General features: G+C 30.7%; 2 protein-coding genes across 2 annotated transcripts; both read left to right on the top strand.

Annotated features, from left to right (window-relative positions):
- Positions 1 to 3,320: 3,320 nt before the first annotated feature.
- Positions 3,321 to 9,373, top strand: LOC130819273 (leucine-rich repeat protein 1-like). Its single transcript, XM_057685308.1, has 6 exons — positions 3,321 to 3,897; positions 5,955 to 6,026; positions 6,122 to 6,265; positions 6,433 to 6,504; positions 6,589 to 6,660; positions 9,047 to 9,373. The coding sequence occupies exons 1-6, from the start codon at positions 3,683 to 3,685 to the stop codon at positions 9,117 to 9,119; spliced, it is 648 nt and encodes a 215-aa protein (XP_057541291.1). The 5' UTR covers positions 3,321 to 3,682; the 3' UTR covers positions 9,120 to 9,373.
- Positions 9,374 to 13,242: 3,869 nt separating this feature from the next.
- On the top strand, positions 13,243 to 24,415 carry LOC130800689 (protein ZINC INDUCED FACILITATOR-LIKE 1-like). Its single transcript, XM_057664287.1, has 17 exons — positions 13,243 to 13,750; positions 17,842 to 17,882; positions 17,959 to 18,019; positions 18,116 to 18,218; positions 18,338 to 18,440; positions 18,846 to 18,899; positions 19,129 to 19,191; positions 20,483 to 20,532; positions 20,654 to 20,729; positions 21,351 to 21,545; positions 21,644 to 21,731; positions 22,251 to 22,336; positions 22,425 to 22,532; positions 22,632 to 22,676; positions 22,772 to 22,860; positions 23,726 to 23,769; positions 24,117 to 24,415. The coding sequence occupies exons 1-17, from the start codon at positions 13,561 to 13,563 to the stop codon at positions 24,215 to 24,217; spliced, it is 1,497 nt and encodes a 498-aa protein (XP_057520270.1). The 5' UTR covers positions 13,243 to 13,560; the 3' UTR covers positions 24,218 to 24,415.
- The last annotated feature ends 1,144 nt before the right edge of the window (positions 24,416 to 25,559 follow it).

Genomic DNA, 25,559 nt, shown 5'->3' with positions numbered 1-25,559 from the left:
TGTATTACTCCCATTATGCAAAGAAGAATCAGATCTTGCTTGAGTCGGATGTTTGGAGCCATTATTATTTTTTACGATTAAGATCTCGAGATTGTAATCACCTAACCCTCCTGTTAGTAATACACTTATGAATTCAGTATCATGTTTGTGTGCAGCAAATCAGCAATCGAGTCGAGGCATTGGGAAATGTTATCTACTCTAATGCTCAAGTAGATGCAACACATGTCCTCCACATGCGATACATGGGTAGAGATGTTTAAGACAGATCCAACGACCGACCAAACCCGATTTGACTCGAAATCGACCTGATTATCCGATAAACGCATTTATGACTTAAAATGAGGGGGTGGGGATAGACAAAAAGAACATATTGTAGATTGTAGTCCCATGATATTATGTGATATACTCTAATAACTCTCCTTACCTTAACCTATATGGCGAAGCTAGAATTTGTGGCCGATCTTAGCACGTTTAGTTCCGTTTCTGTTTAATTATAATGGTAGAAATGTTGGCTTATTAAAAAATAATTTAATGTTGAGATTATTCATAGGGGATGGTTGAAAGGTTGAATTAATAATATTAATTTTCTAAAAAGTAGGAAAAAAAAATGATATTAATAATCTAACCTTTCACCATCTACTATGCATAATCCTATATCTGAAATATTTTTTTAATAATTTAACATTTACTCTTAGTTTGCTATCATTATAACCGTTTATTTTATAATAATTCAACATTTACCCTTAGTTTACTATCAGCATACCCTATTAGTATGCTGATAGCAAACTAAGGGTAAAGATTGATTTATTAAAAAGTAATTCAAAATTGCAATTATTCACTAAATATGAATAAAATATTGAATTATTAATATCCATTCTTCTAAACTAAAATAACAATTTAAAACCAATTTAAGTGCAATTGTTGTAAAACTTAATTATCAACTAACATCTTAGTTTATGACATATTAATTGCAATTCTGATAATTTGTTATCAAGAATATATTCGAGTTAATTTATAAGAGCATTACTTATGCTTTGACCTTTGACTTAATTAATCATAATATTAATTATAATAATAATACGTAATACTTATTCTCTCGTCTATGATATGTCCACCTCATATATTCCCATTACTTTTATATACATACTCTATCTAACAAGACTTTAGCCAAAAAAATTATAATCATAATCATAACATCTATTTAAAAGGCTCTGAAAAATTAAGTGTCAAATTTTTTAAGTACTTGACATGTGTAATTTTTTATTGGAGTATTTAAGTTAACTGAATTAAATAGGTGACTAGTCTACATAAATTAATGATTTGATAATCAATTGATATTTTACCTGTTGAATTTACTAATCTAGTTATAGAAATTATTTCAACTAACCAAATACTCTAATTTATAAATTGACTAAAAGAATGAAAATAATAAATTAAGAATCATTTAAGTGATATTAACAAATTTAAAATTGTAAATTAGGGAACAAAACAATAATCATATATCTTTTGATAAAATATTGCTAGAGAAATCTGAAAACAAAAAAAAATGATATCATCATAACATCTATTAAAAAAGTTTTGAAAAGCCAAATGTTAAATTTTTAGAGCAATTGCCATGTATAATTTTTCTATTAAAGTATTTAAATTGACTGAATCAAATAGCTGACCAATTTATATCAATCAAAGATTTGACAATCAATCAATATTTAACCTGTTAAATTTACTGATTTAGTTATAGAAATTATTGATAATAATCAAATACTCTAATCTATAAATTGACTAATAGAATGAAAACAATAAATTAAGAATCATTTAGGTGATATTAACAAATTTTAAATTATAAATTAGGGAACAATATATTAATTATATATCTTTTAATAAATTACTGTGAGAAAAATTTGAAAACAAAATAATGTAAAAAAATATTGAGATGACATTAAATAATATATTAAGATTTGACTGATTTAATTATATAAATTATTTCAACTAATCATCATACAATTTAATAAAAAGACTGAAAAATCACACGTGTCATTCTTTTGGAGCTATGATAGATAAAAGAATTTTATTGGTTGATATTGGCTTAAGTGGCAAATAAAATTAATCATCCGGCCATTTATTTTACGCATCAACAAACTATTTAAATTTACTACATATATAAAAATGTCATATCACCCTATTTTAACAATTATTATTTATTACTTTATCAGTAGTATATAGTGTATTTATTATTACATGTTTTTGAAAATTATATTTATATATATCTTCATATTAAGAATTCCGTGCATTGCACGGAGTTTTATACTAGTTACTTCTATTTACATACTCTATCGAACTAGATTTTAGCTAAAAATGGAAAAAAAAAAAAAAAAGCATATAAAGCTGTTACACACGCGAATTAAACTGACTTAAATTGACGATCTTATAATGAGACCATCTCAACTAAATTTTTGTAAATTTAAAATTACTACCGTTGATTTCGAAACGCCACATATAGAATGACTTTATCGAATAATAACTTTTTGAAGAACTAGTATTTTTCTCACAAACTCGCTTAAAATGTCACAAATAAACTAAATTAAAATAACAGATTTTTCAAAATTCTATTTTTCATGTAAATAGTCAACTAAAGAGACAAAAATTATACTTTTATCTTCATCGTCAAGTCCACTTTAAAATTATCGAAACAACTGCATACCTCCTTGATTAATTATTAGATATATTTTTCTTTTTGTAATTTTGAGAAGTTTTAAATTAAATAGTGTATTTTGTAAATTACCACTAAAAATATAGAAAAATAATACTATTAAAATAAACAAACTTTAATAAAAGTAAATTAAAATTACAAATCTTTCACCCTATTATATTCAACTACATAAAAATAATTAGTTAACTTTACAAATTATCTTTATTTACTAAAATCTTCCATAATTTTTATTATAAAAATGTCTTTATTATTTTTTTAATTCCATCCACACATTTCAACTCTTAATCAATATAATTCGGTCAATTTAAATGATTTTACTATTTTTTTAATCTTTAGATGATACTCCCTCCAATTCAACATTAATGTTCCATTTGCTTTTTAGACACTATTCATCTCTTATTTTTAATTTGCATTTTATTATTAATCTACAAGTTAAAACATAGTCATGTGGAGTCTTGATTGATTCTTTTAATGCAAGGATTATTGATATTAATTTTCCATAATTTTTAATAATACATAATTAAAGATATTAAGAATTGAATAAGGGAATTAAATGGGGTATATAACTGTGCCAGTTTCTGGTATTTCTTAATTGTCATAATTGTATTCATGTGACTTAATTAATCGCATAGTGGACTTGGTCAAATTAAGTTGCCTAATCTTCAAAAACCACCATTAAAATTTCCAAGTTCCAACGTTCCCAAGTCAAACAAACTCAACCCCTCCATCACGCCATTATCCTTCCCACATTCTCACACACACGCTTTTCTTCCTTTTACCCCAAAGATTCCTTCTTTTACTCCCTTTTTTCCTTCTTCTCATATTCCCAAAGCTGATTTTCACCACTTAATAGCATAATTATCACCAATTAGTGAGTAAAGTTTCAAACTTTCTGCAAACTTTCTGTCTTTCTTCCTTTTTTTTTAACTTTTCTGGGTTTTTTGTAAGAACCCTAATAAAAAGTGGGTTTTGAAAATGGTTGTCTCTTCTTTGAGATTGTTCGTGTTGGTAGTTTTATCTTTGGGTTTGGTGAATTGGGTATCCGCTAATTCAGAAGGAGATGCACTTTATGCTTTGAGGAAGAGCTTAAAAGATCCGGATAATGTACTCGAAAGCTGGGATCCGAATCTTGTTTGCCCTTGTACTTGGTTTCACATCACTTGCAACGCTGATAATCATGTTACTAGAGTGTATTTATCTTCGTTCCCTCTTTTAATTGCTTTGTTATTTCTTGATTATTGAAATTTTGTGTTGGTTGATGTTGATTGTAAAGTTTGTTCCTTTTCGTCTGGATTTTTGAGTGATTTTCTTATGGAATTTCATTGTATGTTGTTTGATTGGATAAATTTTGTTTTTTGGGAATGAAATCATGAGTTGGGTGGTGATGATTTCTTTTGTTCGATATATTTGAGTGATTTTTTTTTTTGTAATTTATTCTAATTTGTGTCTGATTGGATAAATTTTGATTTTTTTTATTGGAAATGAAACTTGAATTGGGTGGTGATGATTTTAATTTCTGTTTCTTTTTTGCTATGTTCAAGTGAATTTTGTGGTAATAGTAGTATTTGTGTGTTGTCCTGGTTAAATTAATTTTGGAATTTGGGAATTGATTATGAATTAAGTGTTTTGAGTTGGCAGTTTCTGAGTATAATTGATATACTGATCAACTGTGTATTGCTGAAAATTAGATTTGGTGAATTTTTGTTTTTAATTGGTTTATCTATAAGTTGTAATTGTTGTTGTAGTAGTAGTGGGATGTGTAGAGGAAGAAGACAGGGAAAAAGTCTTACTATTGTAAGATAATTGGTGCCATTACTCAATGGCCAAACCCTTAAAAGATTATGTACTTGGCTACAGGAAAACATCATTGTCGATTGCACGAATCCCACTTTATGAGGATCTTTCTCGAGTCGAGGGACTCTTAGGATGCATCCTCCTTTATGGGTATGGGTTGCAGTCTTTCTTCTCTCTCCAAACCCTGATCATAGTTTCTATGAGCGGGATACACCGGATATGATGATGATGAAAGGTGAAACCGAGAAAATAGAAATGTAAGGAGTACTTCAGTAGTTTGGTGATAGGCGGCATAGGACCAATGTCCAATAGGACTAGATTCAAAGAATCACAATACAAAGATGATGTTTCTGTTTGTGGCATCATAGAAGTAAGCTCCAGGAAATTAGAAGGATGGTTTGATGGGACAACATTGAAAGAAGTTGTTTGTTATTGCACAGTAAGAAGATGCTAATACTTATTCCTGTCCAAACAATTTTTCCTCACAGTTGTATATCACCCAACTCTTCAAAATGTCTAGCTTGCATTATGATTACTCGCCCTAGATGCTGACGTTTTAATGTCTAGTTCTAATTAACGTCTGGCAAGGACATGGCTATAGAAAAATTTGATTTATTGTTACACAGTAAGAAAGATTTGATGGTGGATATTTAGTGGCAATCCTAGTGGTTGAGATGCTTTAGTTGATGATATCGATCGGTTGGATTCTCTTTTCTCATTGGGATTATAAACTTAAGAAATCATCGATTGATTATAGGTTTACCAGTACTTTTTACCACCAGGAGGCGTGGTTTTTAAAGTAGGTCACAAGCTTACGAATTTTTGTTACCATGAGGCTGGAGCTGCTTTACAAGGACGCTCATTGCGTCTGGCTAAGGAATGGAGGCTTGGTCTTCAACTCAGTGATAATAACAAGTTCACATTAGTGCAATAATGATATAGTCTTACAACGCGGTCGATGCGATGCGATGCGGCGTTGTTTTTACACTATGGTGATAATAGATCGTTCAGAATAGTTAATGGGTTTTGAATCATCATTCTTTAGTTCGGCGAATTGAGTATTTTGGGTAGATAAGTATAACCTTTTCACGGATTGCAGTTTAAATGAAAATCCTTTTGATAGTTACTTGAACATCTCCTCTGTGCAGTTATCAATGATAGGTCCTTGAGTGAATTTCCATTGTGTCTTTTCATGCACTTGTTTGATTTTATTTGGCTATTTTAATCGCATTACTAAGCTCATACACCGATGTTTGACTTAATTTCTCTCTTTTAACATGAAAATTAAGCGGCAGATTTTTGTTTACGAATATCTATTTTTTCAACAAGATTTAATGAGTTTTTCTCTTTAATTTTGGATTTGGTTTACAATCCTCGAGATTTTGGAATTTTTCCGATAAATATATCCGATTGTTTGATTTTTTTTTTCTGCCTTGTATGATTTATTATGCAGAGATCTTGGGAATTCGAACCTTTCAGGACACTTGGTCCCTGAACTTGGCAAGCTTGAATATCTCCAGTATTTGTAAGTGTCCTCGTCTAGTTTCCATGAGTTGGCCAACTTCCGTTCTTCTGATCGAAAACTTTGCTTACTAAGTGAATATCTACTTGTTGATGCAGGGAATTGTACAAGAACAATATTGATGGAAGCATCCCGGCTGAGCTTGGAAATCTCAAGAGCTTAATCAGCTTGGATTTATACAACAACAATATTTCAGGAAACATTCCTTCACAATTGGGAAATTTGAAATCCCTAGTCTTCTTGTAAGTCTGAGATTGTCCAACGTTATTTATCTTCTATCTCCGTGTTCTTTATATAGCTTGTGGTACCTTAAACTTAACTTATAATAAGAAACTATATGTGGGCTTATATGAGTTACACCCACATATAATCCGGTTGTAGAACATACTGATGTGTCTTACTTTGGTAGGCGACTCAACAAAAACAAATTGACCGGTTATATCCCGAGGGAGCTTACTAAGATTTCCACCTTGAAAGTTTTGTAAGTTGTTGTTGGTGACTGTTTTTCCTTGATATTTCTTTGGTATGTGCTTTAGTCATTCAGCGATTCTTTTTCTTTTTCCAGAGATGTTTCTAACAACAATTTATGTGGAACAATTCCGACATCAGGCCCTTTTGAGCACATTCCTCTAGAAAAGTAAGTCGTTTTCTTTTGTACTTTGTTAAAAATGTTTTCTCTAGTCTCCTTCCACCTGTCGAGTAATCCTCCTAAAAATGTAGGGTTATACGGTAAACATAGTTTGCATGAAATAATTGGCTGAGTAGAGGCTGGCCTCTCCACTTTTAGAGTTGAGCATACAAATAACAGTTTTAGGGGAGTGTGTGTTTGTTGCTTGAGCGGTCAAGTCAACCAAATCCTGTGTGTATCCTGCATTTGACTTCTTGGAAGCGACGCGGGTCCCTTTTTGGGTGTGTGTGGCTGCGTGTTTTGATTAGTTACATTCTTTTCGGGACAATGGGTTCTTCCTTTTCAGTCCAATATGTTACTGATGATTGTTGTTTTCCGATAACCGATACCTGTTGTTTTTTTCCTTATCTCTTCGTAAATCTTTGATTAGCAAGTGTTACTCGTATTATTGAATCATAAGTCGACTAGAGTATAATTCAGTTGCATGTCCAAGAAGGTTATGTCGACGTTAGTCCTTAATAGGAAGTCCAGCAAAAGTGTATTTTTTAAGCCTTCACTATGCACTATTCTTTTTTCTTGGTCTTTTTATTGATGTGGGTTTGATATAGATAGGGCTAAAGGTTTATAATTCTTTGGTTCCGGATTCTACTGGACTATAATAAAAGGACTTTTTAAATCATGTACACTTTTTATGTGTGTAAAGTTGCTGATGTTGTTTGCTACCATGGGTCAACTGGAAATAATCTCTTTGTTATCACTAATAAGGGTAAAGTTGCATATATCTAACTCCTCAAACCGAACATAGGGAGGAGCCACTTAACGAGCCGTTAAGGCTTTATTTGAGTGCATATTTTCTTTGGATTTATCACCTTTTCTTTATCTGCTTTTCCTCAATGTGAACTTTGGTCTCTTTGTTTGCATCGTTATAATCTGGTCCCTAATACTATAATTGGAGTTGTTCGCAAAGGTATCGACTGGTGTTTTAACATATAAAATTACAAAGCCGTTAATATCTTGTTATTTTGATTTGTTTAGAGCTATTCTGTTTATTTTGCACTCAAAGAAATTGATTTTTTTGCTGAACATTTCAAATTACTACAAGATTTGTATTCTTTCTCATATTCTGTTTACAATTATTTTGAAACTGGGGTGTGGGCGTGTGGCTATTATGCGTTCGTACCGAATGTGCGGTCAAGCTGTATTTTCTCAAATACCCATCACTGTATTTGTTTTCGTGTTTCATTTCCTTCTGCCATGACTTAAATGTGTTGATACTTCATTAATCATAGCAAGTTGTACGAGATGTGCAACTTTATTGATATCTTGTTGGTATTATGGTATATTAACTCGACTAATCGACCCAAAAACGAACATTTTTACGTCGGTTTTTTTTCCCACAGTTTGTACCTACTACTCTTATGACATTAGCGAGTTTTACTGCTTTGTTATTACTAGAGTCATTTAAGAGGATTTGAGGTGGGTGAGGACTATTTGGTACTGATACTGATGAATCATGAATAAGTAATTTAGTGGCATTTCACTTTCCAAGTACAAGTATAGTAAAGTAGCTACTAACCACTTGGTTATTTAGACTTCTTACTTGCCTGTACATTTACGGCCCGTTTGGTTAGTGACTTAGTAGTACTAAATGGTTGTAATGAAAATGATTTATAATGCAAGATTTTATTAAAAGTTCAATGTCATTCCCCTGTTGATGAAATTTTGATCACAAAAAGGTTTTTTCTTTACAAATTTTTATTATCACCTAATATCACCTCTCCCAATGGTAATGCATTGGAATGAAATTTATAAAGAAAATGAAATGATTGAAGTTGGACAAGCATGACCATCAAGGTAGCCAAGAGATTTTTCAATCAAAATTACACTTATTACCACTGTTTATTACCATCTACCAAACGGGCCTTTAGAGTATTATGCTCTCTGTTTCTGTGAGAAAGCATCATATAACTCAAGTATGTGAGAGTATTTTGAGTCATATGGTGCTTTTTTATAAGGACAAAGGGAGTACAAGATGATATAGTGACGGGTTTTAATTTTCACTACTTACAGAAATGATTAATTTTCTCTCCTTCCTTGCCTGTGGAGTTTCTCTAGCCTATCCTAAATAAAAAATAAAAAAATTATACACTTCCATTATTGCAAAATATATGTACGTAAATGATATACGTCCTTCGTCCATTTAAATTTGCTACTCAAAATCCATAGTGCAAAAGTGGGGTGATGCTCACAATCGTGGTGTGGTTATCCTAACGTCAAACAGTTAATTATGTAATGAATGAGAAGTATTTTTAATTATGTACTCAAGTACAAAAGTAAATGCCTGTACCAAAGTTTGGTACTTTTGTTTAATGATTTTGAATCACCCTTTTTGCAGCTTCGAGAATAACCCGCGCTTAGAAGGTCCGGAATTGCTCGGACTTGCTAGTTACGACACAAACTGTGTCTGAAGAATCGATATCAGAACGGTCTCAAGACGTTATCATCTCTAGTCGTAAATTTATATGTTGTTACTAATCGCAATGTAATGTAATGTAAGATTGTGATAATTTGAATACATGGTTACACAGAGTGCAAACTGAAGTATGTAATGTGAATGGAAGATAATTATGCAGCTGCCAACTATATGTCATTGTTAATAAAGTTAACTGCAACTAGCAAAGCTGTTTTTTTAGTGAATTTAAGACCCTACATTGATCAGAAATGTTCTTCCATTTTAAGCTTTTTTGCATTGCATGGAACATGTCTTGTCAGTAGAAAATTTAGAGGTGTCCATTCGAATGTTTGAAAGACTTTTTGATATATGTCCAAATTTTGACAATTTAATTTTAATCGTGTTAATTTTAGGCAACTCTACTTGCTTGCTATTATTGTCTGCAAAATTTGTTCTCAATTACCACAACATGCTACTTTAATAACAGCTACTTTAATAGTATTATTAAGTAACTTTTACTGGTGCTCCTTTTCAGACAGAACTTTGAGGGTAAGATGTAGTGAGAGGATAGTTTTCCATTGACTCTTAATAACAAATATTTACAATTTTACATAAATAGAAAGTAATATTCCCTTCGTTTCTTAATGTTCTTCCTGTTTAAAATATTTATTTTTAAATAGAGAAATTTGATTAAGAGTTTTAAGACATATAGATGATAAGATATATTCATGTGAGATCTTGTTAAATTCGTTTTAATGTATACTTTTTTATCATATATATTTTTTATAATTTTTTATAATGTGTATTTAGAAATATTGAGGCTCGAAAATTACTTTGAAAATTGTGCAAAAAGTAAATGGAAAGAATAAAAAAGAACGGAGGGAGTATAATTTAATGAGTCATAATTATATTGATAAATTATAACTTGTGTACTCCCTTATCTCAAAGTTATATTTCATTTTCTTACTTAGCGATTTTTTATTTGTTTTATTTTTTTAGAAAGATTTATCGACAAATATATTCTAATATATAATTGTAAAAATATTAAATTTGTACTTTTTATCAATATTTTATCAAAGTTATCTTCTATATTATTTTATACGTTCATCACTATTTTATCAATATAAGAAAACGATATAGCATTGAGATGAAGAATGTTGCACACGCAAAAAAAAAAAAAAAAAAAAAAAAAAAAAAAAAAAAAACTCAAAATTAAAATGAAAGTGAAACATAATAAAAGTAAAACATAACTTTGACATGAAGGAATAATACTTACCTATCACACTTAAATTTGTATATAAGATTAAAAGTAATTATTAATGATAATATTTTTTGGATTACAGGATAATCCGAGGAAATGAGAGAAATAGGTAATATAGTATTCTAAAATTTTATCTAGAAAAGACTGTATTTATTTCAATTAAGACAAAATTGAATTATATTAATGATAAAACTTCACTCAACTTGTCCTCATTTAAGTTGTGATAGGAGAATACCACCCATTTTATTGGATGTCCAAATGTGACATAAAGCCTTTGAAATGGTTGGTGTACCTTCCTCAAACAGCTTCTATGTTTTACTTTTTGTTAATTGACATATACTACTAATAATATGCTCTTAATTTTTGTTAATTTCTTGCAAAACCTACTTCTTATTTGATGTATATTTCTTCCACCCATTCCTTTTATCCCTTTAACATTGATACAAGATTGTATATCATTAATTTTAATTGTGATTAAATTAAAAATAAATGGATAAAAAAAATATACGTATGAAATAAAATTGAAAACAACTTTGTGGATGAAAAATAAAAGAAATAATACCTCCATGCAATTATTGCGAAGAAAAAGATGTAGCTCTCTTGCAACTATATGCAATTATGCATGTTGTAAAATAATGGTTCAGTAATAATTGGTATATGGTCGTACATACTCTAAATACTCGACTTAATTCGAATGAATATTTTTTTGATGATTCGAATGAATATCTTAAAAAATAATATTAAGTGTATATCTAGCTCTATTAAACATGAATCATACTTTCTTTGTCCCACAAGTTTGACAATAATTTTTTTTTTAATTTGTCACATAAAAGAGATACTAATATAGTTGTATATATAAAGTCATTCGAGCCAATGAAATACCATCTCATTATCATATGACCATCGGAAAATGGTTTTCAACGACTTATAAAATATGCACAACATCTTTAATTCATCGATGTGGCTTGAACAAACTATCCAACACTCCCCCGCACTAACCATTCAGTTTTCTATCGAACTTTCAGCTCAGATGTCAATGCCTTCATATAATTAGGGAAACACGAGGTGCACATACTTCATAGGTCAATAAGACGTCATCCAAAACCAAAACCATATGACAATGGAAGGCAGGGGTTCAACGTGCACATAATTTTTAATTCATCGACGTGAGACAAATCATTCCGATTATTTTATTTTATCAACTTTAGTTGAATACATTATGTTTAGTTCTAACGTATCATACATTTTATTTGATTAAATCTGATTTAATATAACTTAAAAATTGATACTATGTAAGATAATATATAGTTTCATGTTGTAGTAGATGTTATTAGTGCATAATGCAAATGAACAAAGTGAAAATTAAGTCAACTTAATACAATCTTCATAGAAAAGAAGTAGATAAGAAGCATGGACTTTAAAAGGATAAAACAAAGGAGGGCTTTAAGCATATTTACAAACTTTGGTTCACCATCAATTTTGGTCAAGTTGTGTTGACAAATTGGGAATATATATGAACCAAAAATGGCCTCTATGTCTGTAAAGTTTGACCATATAAATTAAAAATTGGTTAAAGAGTAAAGAATAAGGGGGTCCGTACATTTAATAGTGTTAGTTTTACTCTATGAAGCATTTTTTGGGTATTATCATGCGTGTTTGTTTGTTAGAGGTGAAATAGTCCATTCAACAATTAAGGCTATTTTGTGACCATTTTGAATAGCAAAAAGCAACAAAAAAGACATTAATGGAATTAATTATACTTTTAAAAAAAATTATATATTTGTTTTTTCAGTCACAGACTCACAGGGTAGGTTGAAAGAACGAAAAAGTTACGTGAAAATTAAATTTATAAATTTTTCTAAAAAACTGATAATTACTTTTCAACTAAGACAAGATTTAATTCTCGAAATTGATTGTAATTTGTAAGTGAATCCAAACCTTCAACCTAGAAGTTGGGTAATTGATTATAAACACACATTGAAGAAAATATTAATTTATAGGCAAAAGAAAAAAGTTCAGAAAAAAAGTTACATTTAATTGTAACAATAAAAATAAAATGTAATAAAAGAAAATTACTCAAGAGTACTACTCTTAGGATGATGATTGATGAGGCTTTTTCTAAAGAGAATTTTTTATGTTGTAGAGAATTAAAAAATAATTGTTTAATAGTCGTTGAAAATTTTCTATTCTTTATAATAAAGATGTAAGATTTTTTTAAATTCTAAAAATCACGATTATTTTAAAAATATGTTTAAAATTTTAAACTAAAATAAAATAAATTCTGATTAACTTTCTAATAATATGAATTTCTATTATCTTATGGGAAATTAAAACAAAAATATAAGTGTAGTTGCATAAGTAATACTCCATATAAATTATTTAACTTTCTCATAATTTGCATTAATTTGTGAGCACAACTATGTAATTGTAAAGTCTTTTCCCTTTAGAGCTTTTTAATTTAAATAAAAAGTAAGGTACTTTATTTGACTTGAAGGACTAAAATCACTTCCATAAGTTGTCATTGTCCAATATTTAAGGCTCAAATATGAGTATATTCTACTAAACTATAGCCATACGTAATTCACATCCTTGCGTTCGTGGACAAATATGAATCATATATATCCTTAGTGAAATTTAAGCTCTACGTCATATTTTAGTTGTAATTCGAGTCATTCAATAAAATTTCTCCTAATATTAAATTGCATAATATACAACACAAATTAAAATTAATCAAATTAATTCAACACATGTGTAGAATTGAGTGTTCCACCCATTTTACATTAATATCGTAGATTTATTTTAGTCTCAGTTTAGGGGCAGTGTAAAGATTTTAAAGCTTTTTATTTTTATGAAGTTTTTACAAAATAAGACCCTTTATTATATTAAAAGATAAATTTTTTTTATTTCTAGAAAATAATTTAACACAAAATAAATTATAACATTATATTCTAAAATTATTTCACACTTGAAAAATATTACCGGGAATCGAGCATTTGAGACTCTGTATTATAGGAAACCCTAGGCGTTTGGCTACACGGACTAATGCTAAAGCTGTGGGTCCCACCAAAACCACAAGAGGCCATTTATGTGGAATAAATACTTAGAAAACTACATTACTTTTTCATACTTTATTCCATGTTTGTGTTGGTTTTATAGGAAGTATATTAGTTTTCAAGTTGCTCATAGTTGAGCAACAATGGCGGATACCAAAGAACCATTGTTGTTATCAAAAGATGTTTCAGAAAACGAGATCGATAACAAGAACAAGAACAAGTACGAATGCGATGAAAAATGCTCAGGATGCCAAATTGAGAGGCGAAAAGCAGAAGACCCAAATATTCCTTGGTCTAATTTTGTGTTTATATGGGTTATTACTCTTACTTCTGGTAAGATTTCTTTTCATCTAAGGAGCAAATTCAATATACTATTAGATGTTCATTTGAAATTATAAGATTGATTTCAGATCAGATTTTTTGAATCAGTTTAAACTGTGTATATGTGATTTTTATATAATTTTAAATATTTTTTTGAAGTTGGATAAATGTTGGGTCTCTATCATTGGGTTTCAACTAAAAGATTAATATGATGATTGATTGATAAATGTGTCACAAAAATAGAGCACACAAATTACTAAATTGGTCACCACTAAATTTTTATTAATGTCATCTTACCGTGAGACAACTTCAATTTGATCAACACAAACTGTTTTTTAAAAGAAATTGCTTCTTATACAAGTGTGAATTCAGATTTTATTAACTCTTTTTTATGTTTTTACTAATACATGAGAGACTGATTGATCATAGGAGGAATAAATATTTATATGTCCGTTAAACCAAGTAGTCTGTTTTAAGGGTTATAAACTTCTATACTAATAACTTTTTTTTATTAAGAAATATCTTAAAGCCAATTAAAGATGGAGTATTACATATGATGAATAGTATAATTGATAGTTTGCAATTCTTTCTCCCTCAAATTATCTTTATTTTGCTGGGTAATACTTGCTTTTTAATTTTGCTACACATCATATAAAATACTCTCATTTCAATTTCCGTAATATAATAAAATCAAAAGTACTAAGGAGGATGTACTACTTGAACTAATAACATGTATATCCTATCTTCATCTATAATCTATAAAGACTACTAATGAAAAAACGATAATGACACATATCAGACTCTTATTCAATATTTTCTCGCTCAATTATGCTGACGTGGCAGCTGATTATTTATTGAAAATCATTTCCTAAAATACTAGAATTCATTTAAGGTGCAAAATAATATTTGGACAATTTTATTATTTTTCAATATTATTCCTATATTATTTTCAAAATAAAAGAAAATAATATTTTAATATAGCAAAATTATTTTCCAAATTTATTTAATAGCTGTAGAATAATATTGTTCCTAAATTTATAGACCAATGTAAATTTTTGAATAATATTGTGAAATCTGTAGAATAATGTAACTAAAATGTTAATCAATATCATTAATTTGGTAAGTATGTTAAAAATGATTCAATATACTAATGAACAGACGATTAGGACACATGTTGACTTTATAATAAAAATTTGCTCGCTTTTTTCGTTTTGTTATTAGGAAAATATTTTTTTAACATATCATGTAATATCTTTCTGATTAGATTCGTTTGATTGATTGATTACACATAGTTTCAATGTACTTAAGAAGTTAAGAGTCATGTAATAACTTAATTGCACATATAAGATTACTGGCACAGAAATCTATTTAGTTAAGACATTAATGCGCCCACAATTTCAATATTTTTGGCCTTAACTCCTAATTTCTGCTACGTATTACATTTATAATATTGTACCAAATAAAATCTTTCACATTAAAAATATTTAAAAGGAAAATTTGATCTTCTCTTTTCTTTTACCTTTTTTCCTTCCTTCAATATAAATAGAAGTATTATCCAAACACAATTATTTTTTTATGTAATGGGATATTCCCTTGGCACTGTATAATAAACCGGATACGGGCCATGTTAGACTTAAGCAAATATATATCAGGTTGGATAAATCCTTTTAAATTTAATATGGGATGGACTTTGAAAGTCCGGTCCGATTCGACTTCTTTTTATTACTAAAATTATTATAATTTCCATTGAAATTTATAATAATTAAATTATTATCATACTATTTAATAATTTTGCTGCTAAATGACAAATGACAGTCTAAAAACTATTTGCTAAATGCAGCAATCTTATTGGTTAAATGAATTTGACGAGGTAACAATCCTTCTATATATAATTTGAAAAAAATATATTAAAAAAAAATACTAAATTATACTATTATCAAATAAATTCCTTATATAACAATTGTATCTTAATTGACATCATCTTTTAATATAGTATGTTTTTTAGACTGATTTCAACATAACCTTCTTCTATTATTTGTTCTTATTTTAAATATTTTTGAAACATATGCCTAATTAATTATATTTTTCTTGGAAAAGATTTCTTAAATTAAGTAGACAATATTTTTATCGAATATAAATGTAATTTGAAAATGCGTTTTTAAAATTAAAAAATTGATATAATTTGAAAAACTTTTTATTAATTTTTAATTTAACTATTTAGTAACCGTTTTTTAGTTAAATTAAATTTATGATTATATTAAATTTTGTCATACTGATATACTAAATGACATTATTATTCAAGGTCTTTACTGCATTTAATAAACTACACATTAATATATATTTAACTAATTAATAACCAAACTATAAGAATATATTTTAAAAAGAAAATAGGGATAGAAAATATATATAATTGCATCTTTATCTTAAATTTACATTTAAATATAATTTCATACTAAAAAACAACGTACATTGCACGTATTTTATACTAGTTTATAATAATTGAATTGTAGAAATATTATAATCTCATTTTCTATCCGACCCTTATAAACCCCTTTTAAAAACAGACTAGATAAAAACTCAAAATGAAGCCAAGCTTTTTGAACACCTCTAGCCATTACCAAATATCCCAAATGGACCTATTGATAATCGGATTTCTACTTAATGACCTAACTTCGATTCTCATTACCTACCCTCCTCTCCCACCCTATCAATTCATCTTATATGAAATACTTTTGTTATGACACATATCCATATAATTAGTACATAATTCCAATTAATCTCTTTAAAAATTTTAAGTAATCATTTTAAATTTTTAATTGATTAAATGTACATAGTCACCCAAATAGAAATTTAGAATTGCGTCATCATGACTTAAGAAAATGATGTTGGAGAACGAGAATCATTTCTACTAGGAGGATCGCCCACAAGCCAAAAACAGAAAGCACTGACCTTGCACAGCTTCAATTGTTCTTTATATGGATTATCTCTCAATGTCTTGTAACCCTCTTTAATTCTCCTACTTAATTTTCTTTTCTTATTTATACTTTGATTAGGGTTTAATATGCCCCCCCTCCATTTCTCATTATTTTCAAGTTTAATGTGCAATTGTGCGAAAAGAACTTAAATTTTATGGAAGCATTTTGGAAACAAATTTCTCACTTGGGATTAGTGTTGGTTCTTGGCATTATGAATTTAGATTAGAATACATTATATATCATTGTAGTGTGTTCTTCAATCTTGAACATTCCATTACTTCAACGCCACTATCAGTTCCCTTCTGGTCGGAGTTTGGGAATTAAATATACTTATAACAAAGAATGCCTTTTCTTTAAATAAATGATTTTGATATAGTACATTGTAGTATGTTCTTGCGGTTAATAAAGTTATAAGGAACATTAACTCACTTTCTATTGCATCTTTGGCTTCATCAACTAAATGGGTTTAACAGATTTATGGGTTTGAAATGGGATTCGAAGTTTAGATTAGTCCATTACAAAAATATTGACTTGTAGTTTTGGTTGTTGCATATTTGGCTCAATTTAATATAGTATCAGAGCCGAAAGTCGATTAAAAACTTAATGGTATGTCCGTAAAGAATTCTTACACTAATTGATTATTCCCATGCGAACTTGATGGGGTTCGTGAGGTGCGAACTTGATGAGCTTTGCATGTGAGGGGTGTTGGGATGGTTTGTCTCACATTGATAAATTATAGATGGTTTGAACATTTTATAAGTCATTGGAGCCCTTCCACCCATTGCCATATGGTTATGGGATGGTATTTTCTTCACCTATGAAGCATGTGCACCTTGTGTTTCTTCGATTATATGTTGATATTCACACTAAGTCCAACCTCAATTTAACAGTTGTAGTCAATGAAACATAATTCGCTAGTTAGTTCGCCTTTTGGATTTGTAATTCGCTCACAATGGTTCAAAAAAGCCGAAAATTGGCCATGAGTTGCTTTTTTCGCTTCACGATTCGCAAGGCAATTAGTGAATCATGTGACACTGATTGTAGTTTTCATGTGCTTCCTTACTGTCCTTTGCTGCCATTTTGTTTAGATTTGCAGTATATATTTTGATATCTTCGTTGTTGTTTCAGCTTTGCCGATAACATTCATCTTTCCTTTCCTTTACTTCATGGTAAGTAAAACTCTGCATATGCTATACTGTATGTAGTTACTAGCTCTATGCATTTGATGACAGCATCAGTATGTAGGTGAGGGACTTTGGTATAGCCACACAGGAAGAAGATGTGAGTTTCTATGCTGGTTTTGAAGGTATGTGTTGTAGTATTAAGCACCCCCATATAGGATCAGAAATATATGCTGATTTTATGTCTATCTGTTATTCTGATACCTTTCTCGATGTTTAAGGATCCGCGTTCATGGTTGGAAGAGTGTTTACGTCTGTTATATGGGGAATGTTGGCTGATCGTTATGGCCGGAGGCCTGTCATGATCTTCAGCACATCTGCCATGTAAGTGATTTTTGTCTTACTAGTGTAATGTGCTTCGTATTTGCTTTTTTCGATTCATGACTGGCGAGAGGATTGGTGAATTATGTGACACTTACGGTTTGATTTATAAATCATTTCAGAGTGCTCTTCAACATAATGTTTGGCTTGAGTGCAAATTATTGGATGGCACTTACTTCAAGAATGCTGCTCGGGGCTTTTTGCGGTGCAATCGGTCCGATGAGGGTACGTTCACATTTTGACATAAGAAAGCCCTTTGATGTCATTGTTTGTTATCCTATATGCATATTGTTACGTGATGCTACTTCAAATTCTAGGAAGTTGTTTACGCCGTCTTATGTTTTTCTGATTTGTGCATTTCTTATTCATGTGAAGTTGCTGATGATATCTGCTACAAATGATCAATCAGAAACAATCTTTTTGTTATCATTAACAAGAAAAAGGATGTGTACCGCTTAATGGCATTTGGTTAATAAAATGGAATGTGGGCATATGTGCTTCGACCTACTTATAATTATACCTACATTGCCCATGGGACTTATGCTTAGTGTTATGAATTATAAACACATTTTTGACATTTATATTTTGCAAACTTATATGATAACTTCAACTTTTAAATTTATTTACCAGGCATATGCTACCGAAGTAACTCGCAGAGAGCATCAGGCTTTAGCACTGTCAATGGTATGAATATAGCATGAGCTCAAATTACTGCAATTTGTTTTTGATAGTTGAGTTTCTCGAGCTAAGGGACTCTTTGACCGCATCCTCCTTTATGGGTATGGTTTGCCATTTTCTATCCCGTTTCAGACCCTGATCATAGTTTATGTGAGCGGGATATAGTGGGTATGATGATGTTGATGATGAGTTTTGATAGTTGAGCGATGCTGAAAAGGAATCTTATCTCTTTCAGATGACTTCTGCATGGGGCATTGGTTTGGTAATTGGCCCAGCGCTTGGTGGTTATCTTGCACAGGTTAGGATGTTAAATGATTTATAACTAATAGCTGACACTTCATATTCAAACATAAGACTTGGGAACTTTCATTTATGTTGCTTGGACTTGGATATGTTTACAAGTGTCGACTTTGCTATTTTGATGATTTTGGCCCGAATGTGGTGTCATAGCATCAATTTGTTACACGAAAATTAGAGTGCACTTACCGAAACTAGTTCAAAGGTAGGAGAGCCTATTGTCCTATATAAATCTTACAATATGACACTTTATATCGAACCAAGAAACACGGAAAGTTTCTTATGTTACTTGGACTTGTGTATGTGTTCAAGTGTTTGTATCAACTATTTTGAGAATCTTTTTAATGATTTTGGCCCAAATATAGTGTCGAAGTGTCAACGCGTTACATGACAATTGAGTGCATTCCCTAAAAACTAGCTCAAAGGAAGGAAAGCCTATTGTTCTATATGAATCGATGTGATCAGTGTCTCGTAACACCAGTGTGGGACTCAAACATGGGCTCCCATAAGATCACTTGCAACTGAAGCTAGCTGATAGGTTGTATCATGTTGAACATGTATATGTCACATGTGTCGTTAAAATTGAGACTCTAACCCGAGTACTCGACTCATTGAATATTCATATCAAAAACTCGACATTAATCCTAACCGTAAAATCATGACCATAACATTGTTTTGTTTATGATTTGTTACATTATTATATATAGATACAATATCCGACTAGCCCGACCTATAATATTACGACCACACATCAATTTTTTGAGTTTGATTCATTATATTTTTGTATGAACGATGAACACTAACGCCACCTCCACCGATCTCACGTGGTAAAAGGAAAAGTTGTTGTCTTTGATCCATTTTTACAAGACAATTGAAGTGCATTCCTCAAAAGCAAACTCATAGGGGAGCAGTGCCATTTTCTCATATAAATCCCACATTAGTGTCTCATACCAATGATGTGGAACTCAAGTATAAGCCCCAATAAGATCACTTGCATAAAAAAATGCATACCTTCAACTTGTTTTGTATGAGATGGCCCATATAATTAGCCTATTTTCCACTTTAAAATTGTAAGTGATCACTTAAATATACAACAAGTACATGGGTCAGCCCAATAGTGATAGTCTCACCATGAGACCGTCTCATTTAAGAATTTGTGTTATTTTATTAGTTTGAATTTTATTTTCGCCTTAAAAATTTACACTCTTTCCAAGCATGGCCTGAATTAAACTAGATCCCCTCATGTCTTTTTGTGTGCAATTCTTGTTATGAATTTGTATTTTTTCCTACAGCCTGCAGATAAGTTCCCGGGCTTGTTTTCTCAGCAATCAATTTTTGGGAAGTAAGTTCCTTTTTTCTCTATTTTTTATTTGTCAATTTTTATGACCCTTTTTTATTTCTTATAGCTGTAGACAACTTTTTTTCTGGCTTTAAATTTTTAATCTCGAATTGTATTTTTGTAGGTTTCCATATTTACTAGCTTCTTTGATAATAGCAATCGCTGCATTGTGTGTAATTCCTATCTGCTTTTATCTCCCGGTATGCTCTCTTGTCCACCTCTCTACAAGACTGTAATGCATTCGTATCAGTGTCACACAATTCGCTAATCGGGAATCAAAATTAATATAGAAAATGAGTTTGTGACCATCGCTTAAAAATAGAAACAATTTAAAATTAAATGAACGGATAAGATAGAGTATAAAACATATCACGGAGCTTGGACCAAAGTTAAACTAATGGTTGAAGCCCCGCCCCAGGATATGTTATATATTCTATCCAACGTGAATCTCAGAGGCCAGTGTGATACAGAGATCAAGAGTTCGAATCTCATCCCCTTTCATTTCAAGTGGAATATTTACAATCAAGAATGAGGAGGACATGAATTACATCTACACTTCTAACCCAAAAGGCTCTCGTTTGAGGGATTTGATAGAGTATATAATATATCTTGGTGCTTTAAATATTAATATAAGCTTTTGGTTGAGTTAGTTCTTTGACGGGACCAATGTGAAAATGAGTGTCAAACTCATGAGGACGGAGGGACTACTATTTTAGAATGTTCATAAAAGTTGTCTCCTTTACTTTTGGCTTGTCTTTTAATATATGCTCATGTGCTATAAGAGTAGTGTATAAGCGTTACTTCTTTGTTTATATGCCCAGGAAACATTACATACATGTGAACAGCATGCTCATGGAATAATCCATGATCAGGCTCATGATATAGAGGATGCTGAGAAATCAAAAAATACAAGCAGAAGTTCAAGCTCCTGGTTCAGCCTTCTCCGAAATTGGCCTTTAATGTCAAGTATCATTGTATATTGTGTCTTCCAGCTTCATGATATGGCCTATACGGAGGTACTGTGATGCGAAACGATACTGATTATGTCTTCTTTGCAAAAATCAACATTTTTAATCATGTTTTCACTTTCGAGTTGAACTTTTTTCCTGCTCAGATATTCTCGTTATGGACTGTAAGTCCGAGGGACATTGGAGGATTAAGTTTTTCAACTGAAGATGCTGGTCAAGCTCTTGTGGTGGCAGGTATAGCCTAATTAGTCATTTGACCTGTCACATTCTTGTTGTCCCGGAACCAAATCAACCAAAAGTTTAAGCTAATGGCTGAAACCCGAAGATATGTTATGTCTTCAATCACATGAGCACTCTTCAGACCAGAAGTGTGGATGCAATGCCAACCTTCCTCATACCTACGATAAAATTTGAAACCGTGACTTTCTGTCACGTTTGGTTCTGATATCATGTCAACAGACTGATTCAACCAAAAGTTTAAGCTAATAGTTGAAGCCACCGGACATTTGATATCTTCTATTAATCTATATGAGTAATGTCTTTTCTGTTAGAAAGTCGGTGATTGGTGAAAGTGTATATGATCCGATTCAAAATCCAAAAAGCCAATGTCTTCATTTTGACGTTCTTTGTTAAGATTGGATTCTGAGTTACCTAGTACACATTCATGCTATTATATGTTTCATTCTATGAGCGAGATACACTGTGTACGATGATGATGATATGTTTCTATGTTTTCTTTTTCTATTATTGTAGGAATTGGTTTGTTAATATGTCAACTACTCATCTACCCAACATTCGAGAGACATTTTGGCCCAGTCCTAGTTGCACGTGTAGGAGCGGTATGCTTAAGATTAGTTAAAATTTTCGCTCGCATTGACAAATTCTGCTATCTACTTCTGCTTTATATTTTTGTCTTGTTTTCCGAAGGTTCTTAGTATCGCATTGCTGTCAAGTTATCCCTTCTTAACTTATTTAAAAGGCTCGATTCTCCTAATTGTGACCGATCTAGCTTCTGCACTGAAAAATGTTCTTTCGGTATGTGTTTTGTGAACTAAAATCACATGTACTACTACATACTACTATGTTATAGGACTCTTTGTAATTTTATCCTTTTCTCGTCTATGAAAATTGCAGATTTCCATCGCTACTGGATTGTTTCTCTTGCAAAATAGAGCCGTGGTAAATATTTGTTATGTACTTCGGGTTTTTTTTTGTGGATTTAGTCGTTATTTCATCCAGTTTTTTATCTCTGATATTCGGAGTGCCCTTACCAGCACCAACATCAAAGAGGAGCTTCGAATGGAATTTCGTTGAGCCTCATATCTTTCTTCAAAGCATTGGGTCCTGCTGCAGCTGGAGCGCTGTAAGTTGACTTTTCGTCATGCTATTTACATACGTTGGTTCGATGACCATGTGGTGCTGAATGCTGATGTGATCGAGTTCCTTCGCAACATGTTATTTTTAGTAGCAAACTGTAAGGGACAAAGGGAGTATATCTGAAGATGTGTGGTGCTTTTGGTTTGTTTTGTTGCTTCTCCATAGAATTAAGTAAATTTTTGCGAGTCATTTACCGAGTGATTGAGAAACGACTTGTACTCCCTCATTTTGCATTTGTTTTTCATCTTGTTTTTCTTTGTTAAACCTCGTAGAAGCTTTCATTTCAATAGCAATTTAGTGATACACCCAATAGTCGAAGCTAGGCACATAATCCCTCAGTCTCCATGAGATTTCATTACGTTTAAATGACAGAGATTGAGAAAGGGGCGCAAACATTATAGTTATGAATAATATTAAGAAAATGTGTCGGTACACCCAATAGTCGATATACCTAAGAAAGCAATTTAGTGATACACCCAATAGTCAAAGCTAGGCATATATATGATATACTCTCAGTCTCCATGAGATTGCACCACCTTTAAATGACAAAAAGATTGAAAAAGGGGAACGGACATTAAACTATGGATAATATTAAGAGGGAAAATGTGTGGATACGCCCAATAGTCGGTAATGACCCAAAAGAGCAATTTAGTGATACACCCAATAGTCGAAGCTAGGCTTGTACTCACTCAGTCTCCATGATATAACAAGTTGTTTAATTTAGTGGTTATAGTCCGGAACCGAAAAAACTAAAAGTTTTTGAATGCATCTAAAAGGGACACACCTGATAGTCGATAATCACCCAAAAAAAGCAGTACTTATTCTAATCTTGTGCATTCCTCGTCTTGCAGTCTCTCTTGGTCACAAACACGCAAGAACGCAACTTTCCTACCAGGTTTGTTTACATAAACACTACATAAACTTTTTTAGGTTGCGTTTGAAAACAAACATTTCATTTCAAATTGTAGATTTTAATTATGAATTCATTAAAGAAGAATTTGAGAATGACAATGTTAGGGAAGTCATTCTCAAATCCTTATTTTTGACCACTTTTAAACATTGGTAGAGTTGACTCAAATTCAAATTTAAAAATTTTTTATTTGTCAAACTCTAAATTTGAGTCAAATCCGCATTTTCAAATGAAGTTAACATTCCCAAACATAACACTAGTTGTTTGTTTGTTCATATATACTTCAATTAGTATCCTCGATTCGTCATTTCTTATACAAGCTTTGCTTGTAGGAAGTCATATCGTGTTCTTCGTACTTAACGTGATCGAATTTGTTGGGTTGCTGATGACTTTCAAGCCTTTCCTGGCGAAACCTGCTCAAGAATTTTGCTAGTTTTTTGCAACTAAAACCTTGGTTGCAACCATCCACATTTTTTATTTTTTGCATGAATTTATGATTAATTTTTGAACTCTAATGACCCTTTTCTTTTAGGAATTAGGAGTCTCATTTACGTGTTTTTTAGAACTATAATTAGTCATGTATTTTTTTTAATTTGTTGTTAACCTGTTATATTACCTCCGTTTTAAATTATATCGTGATATAATATGTGGTAAAATATCAATATCACTTGCAGGTATAATGAGACAGAGGATGTGATATTAGTTTATATTGCACACTAAATATAATTATTTATTACGAAACAAGACTATTTATTTATCTAAATTTTGAGAGAGTCACATATTAGGTTAGTGTACACTAAATAGTGCGGACCAAGTCTATACAAGACTTATATATTTAGTTCACCTTAAAAAATAAGTAATTAGTAAAAAAAGTTTAATTGGTAAAATCAATTACAATCATTAAAAATAAGTTGTAATCAACAAAAAACAGTCATGAACAATAAAGGTCAATTTTAATCAGTAAAACTTAGTTAAAATTATAACTAAAGAACAATTGTAATTAGTTAAAATCAGTATTAATCAGCTACAATTACTAAAAATTAATTATAATTATTAAATAATAAGTTTTAATCGATAAAAATTTGTTTAAGTAAACGTAACCTTAATAATAACTTTTGGTGGCTTTCATTGACTTGATTGCTTGATCTCTTTAAATATGACCTTTTAACTAATCCAATCATTTACATAAATGACAAGAATTAATTTATCACAAAATGACAGCTTATTTATTCATTAAATAAAATATGATTAGCTGGATGACCAAATTTGATTCACTTGTAATAAAATTCAACACGGTTTGGTTTGGTTTGGTTTGATCTGACACTAAAATCAGACTAAACCAAAAATTTCAGTCTGAAAATTTTTCGGATCAGACCGGACCGTTTAAATCACCAGACCGGATCGGACCAAACCATTTTACAACGGTTCAGTTTGGTCTGGTTTACGGTTTTTTATTTTTATATTTTTTTCAAATTAATACATGTATTTATGCAAATATTTCACACCTACAATTAATAAATATAATAATTTGTAATTAGTTGATAACATAAACATCATTCAAGTATATATTGCTATATAAAAATAACTACATCTTAAAATATTTAGATAGCAACTTAATTTTTTTAATACAAAATTATGATTTTTGACATAGTACGGTTTGCGGTCCGATCTGGTCTGAAAAATTAACAAACCGAGACCATACCGTAAACCATAATTTAATTTGAAAAAAAACCATACTAGACCATTTAAACAGTAGACCAGACCAAATACTAAAA

This window comes from Amaranthus tricolor, chromosome 1 (assembly GCF_026212465.1).
Source record: "Amaranthus tricolor cultivar Red isolate AtriRed21 chromosome 1, ASM2621246v1, whole genome shotgun sequence".
NCBI lineage: Eukaryota > Viridiplantae > Streptophyta > Magnoliopsida > Caryophyllales > Amaranthaceae > Amaranthus > Amaranthus tricolor.
This window is presented reverse-complemented; position numbering and strand designations above follow the sequence as displayed.

Coding starts and splice junctions, on each gene's coding strand:
- LOC130819273 (XM_057685308.1), top strand. CDS start 3,683: ATGGTTGTCTCTTCTTTGAGATTGTTCGTGTTGGTAGTTTTATCTTTG. Junction 6,266..6,432: donor TTGAAATCCCTAGTCTTCTT/GTAAGTCTGAGA, acceptor TTACTTTGGTAG/GCGACTCAACAAAAACAAAT. Junction 6,661..9,046: donor GAGCACATTCCTCTAGAAAA/GTAAGTCGTTTT, acceptor CCCTTTTTGCAG/CTTCGAGAATAACCCGCGCT.
- LOC130800689 (XM_057664287.1), top strand. CDS start 13,561: ATGGCGGATACCAAAGAACCATTGTTGTTATCAAAAGATGTTTCAGAA. Junction 19,192..20,482: donor TTGGTGGTTATCTTGCACAG/GTTAGGATGTTA, acceptor TTTTTCCTACAG/CCTGCAGATAAGTTCCCGGG. Junction 23,770..24,116: donor GAACGCAACTTTCCTACCAG/GTTTGTTTACAT, acceptor CTTTGCTTGTAG/GAAGTCATATCGTGTTCTTC.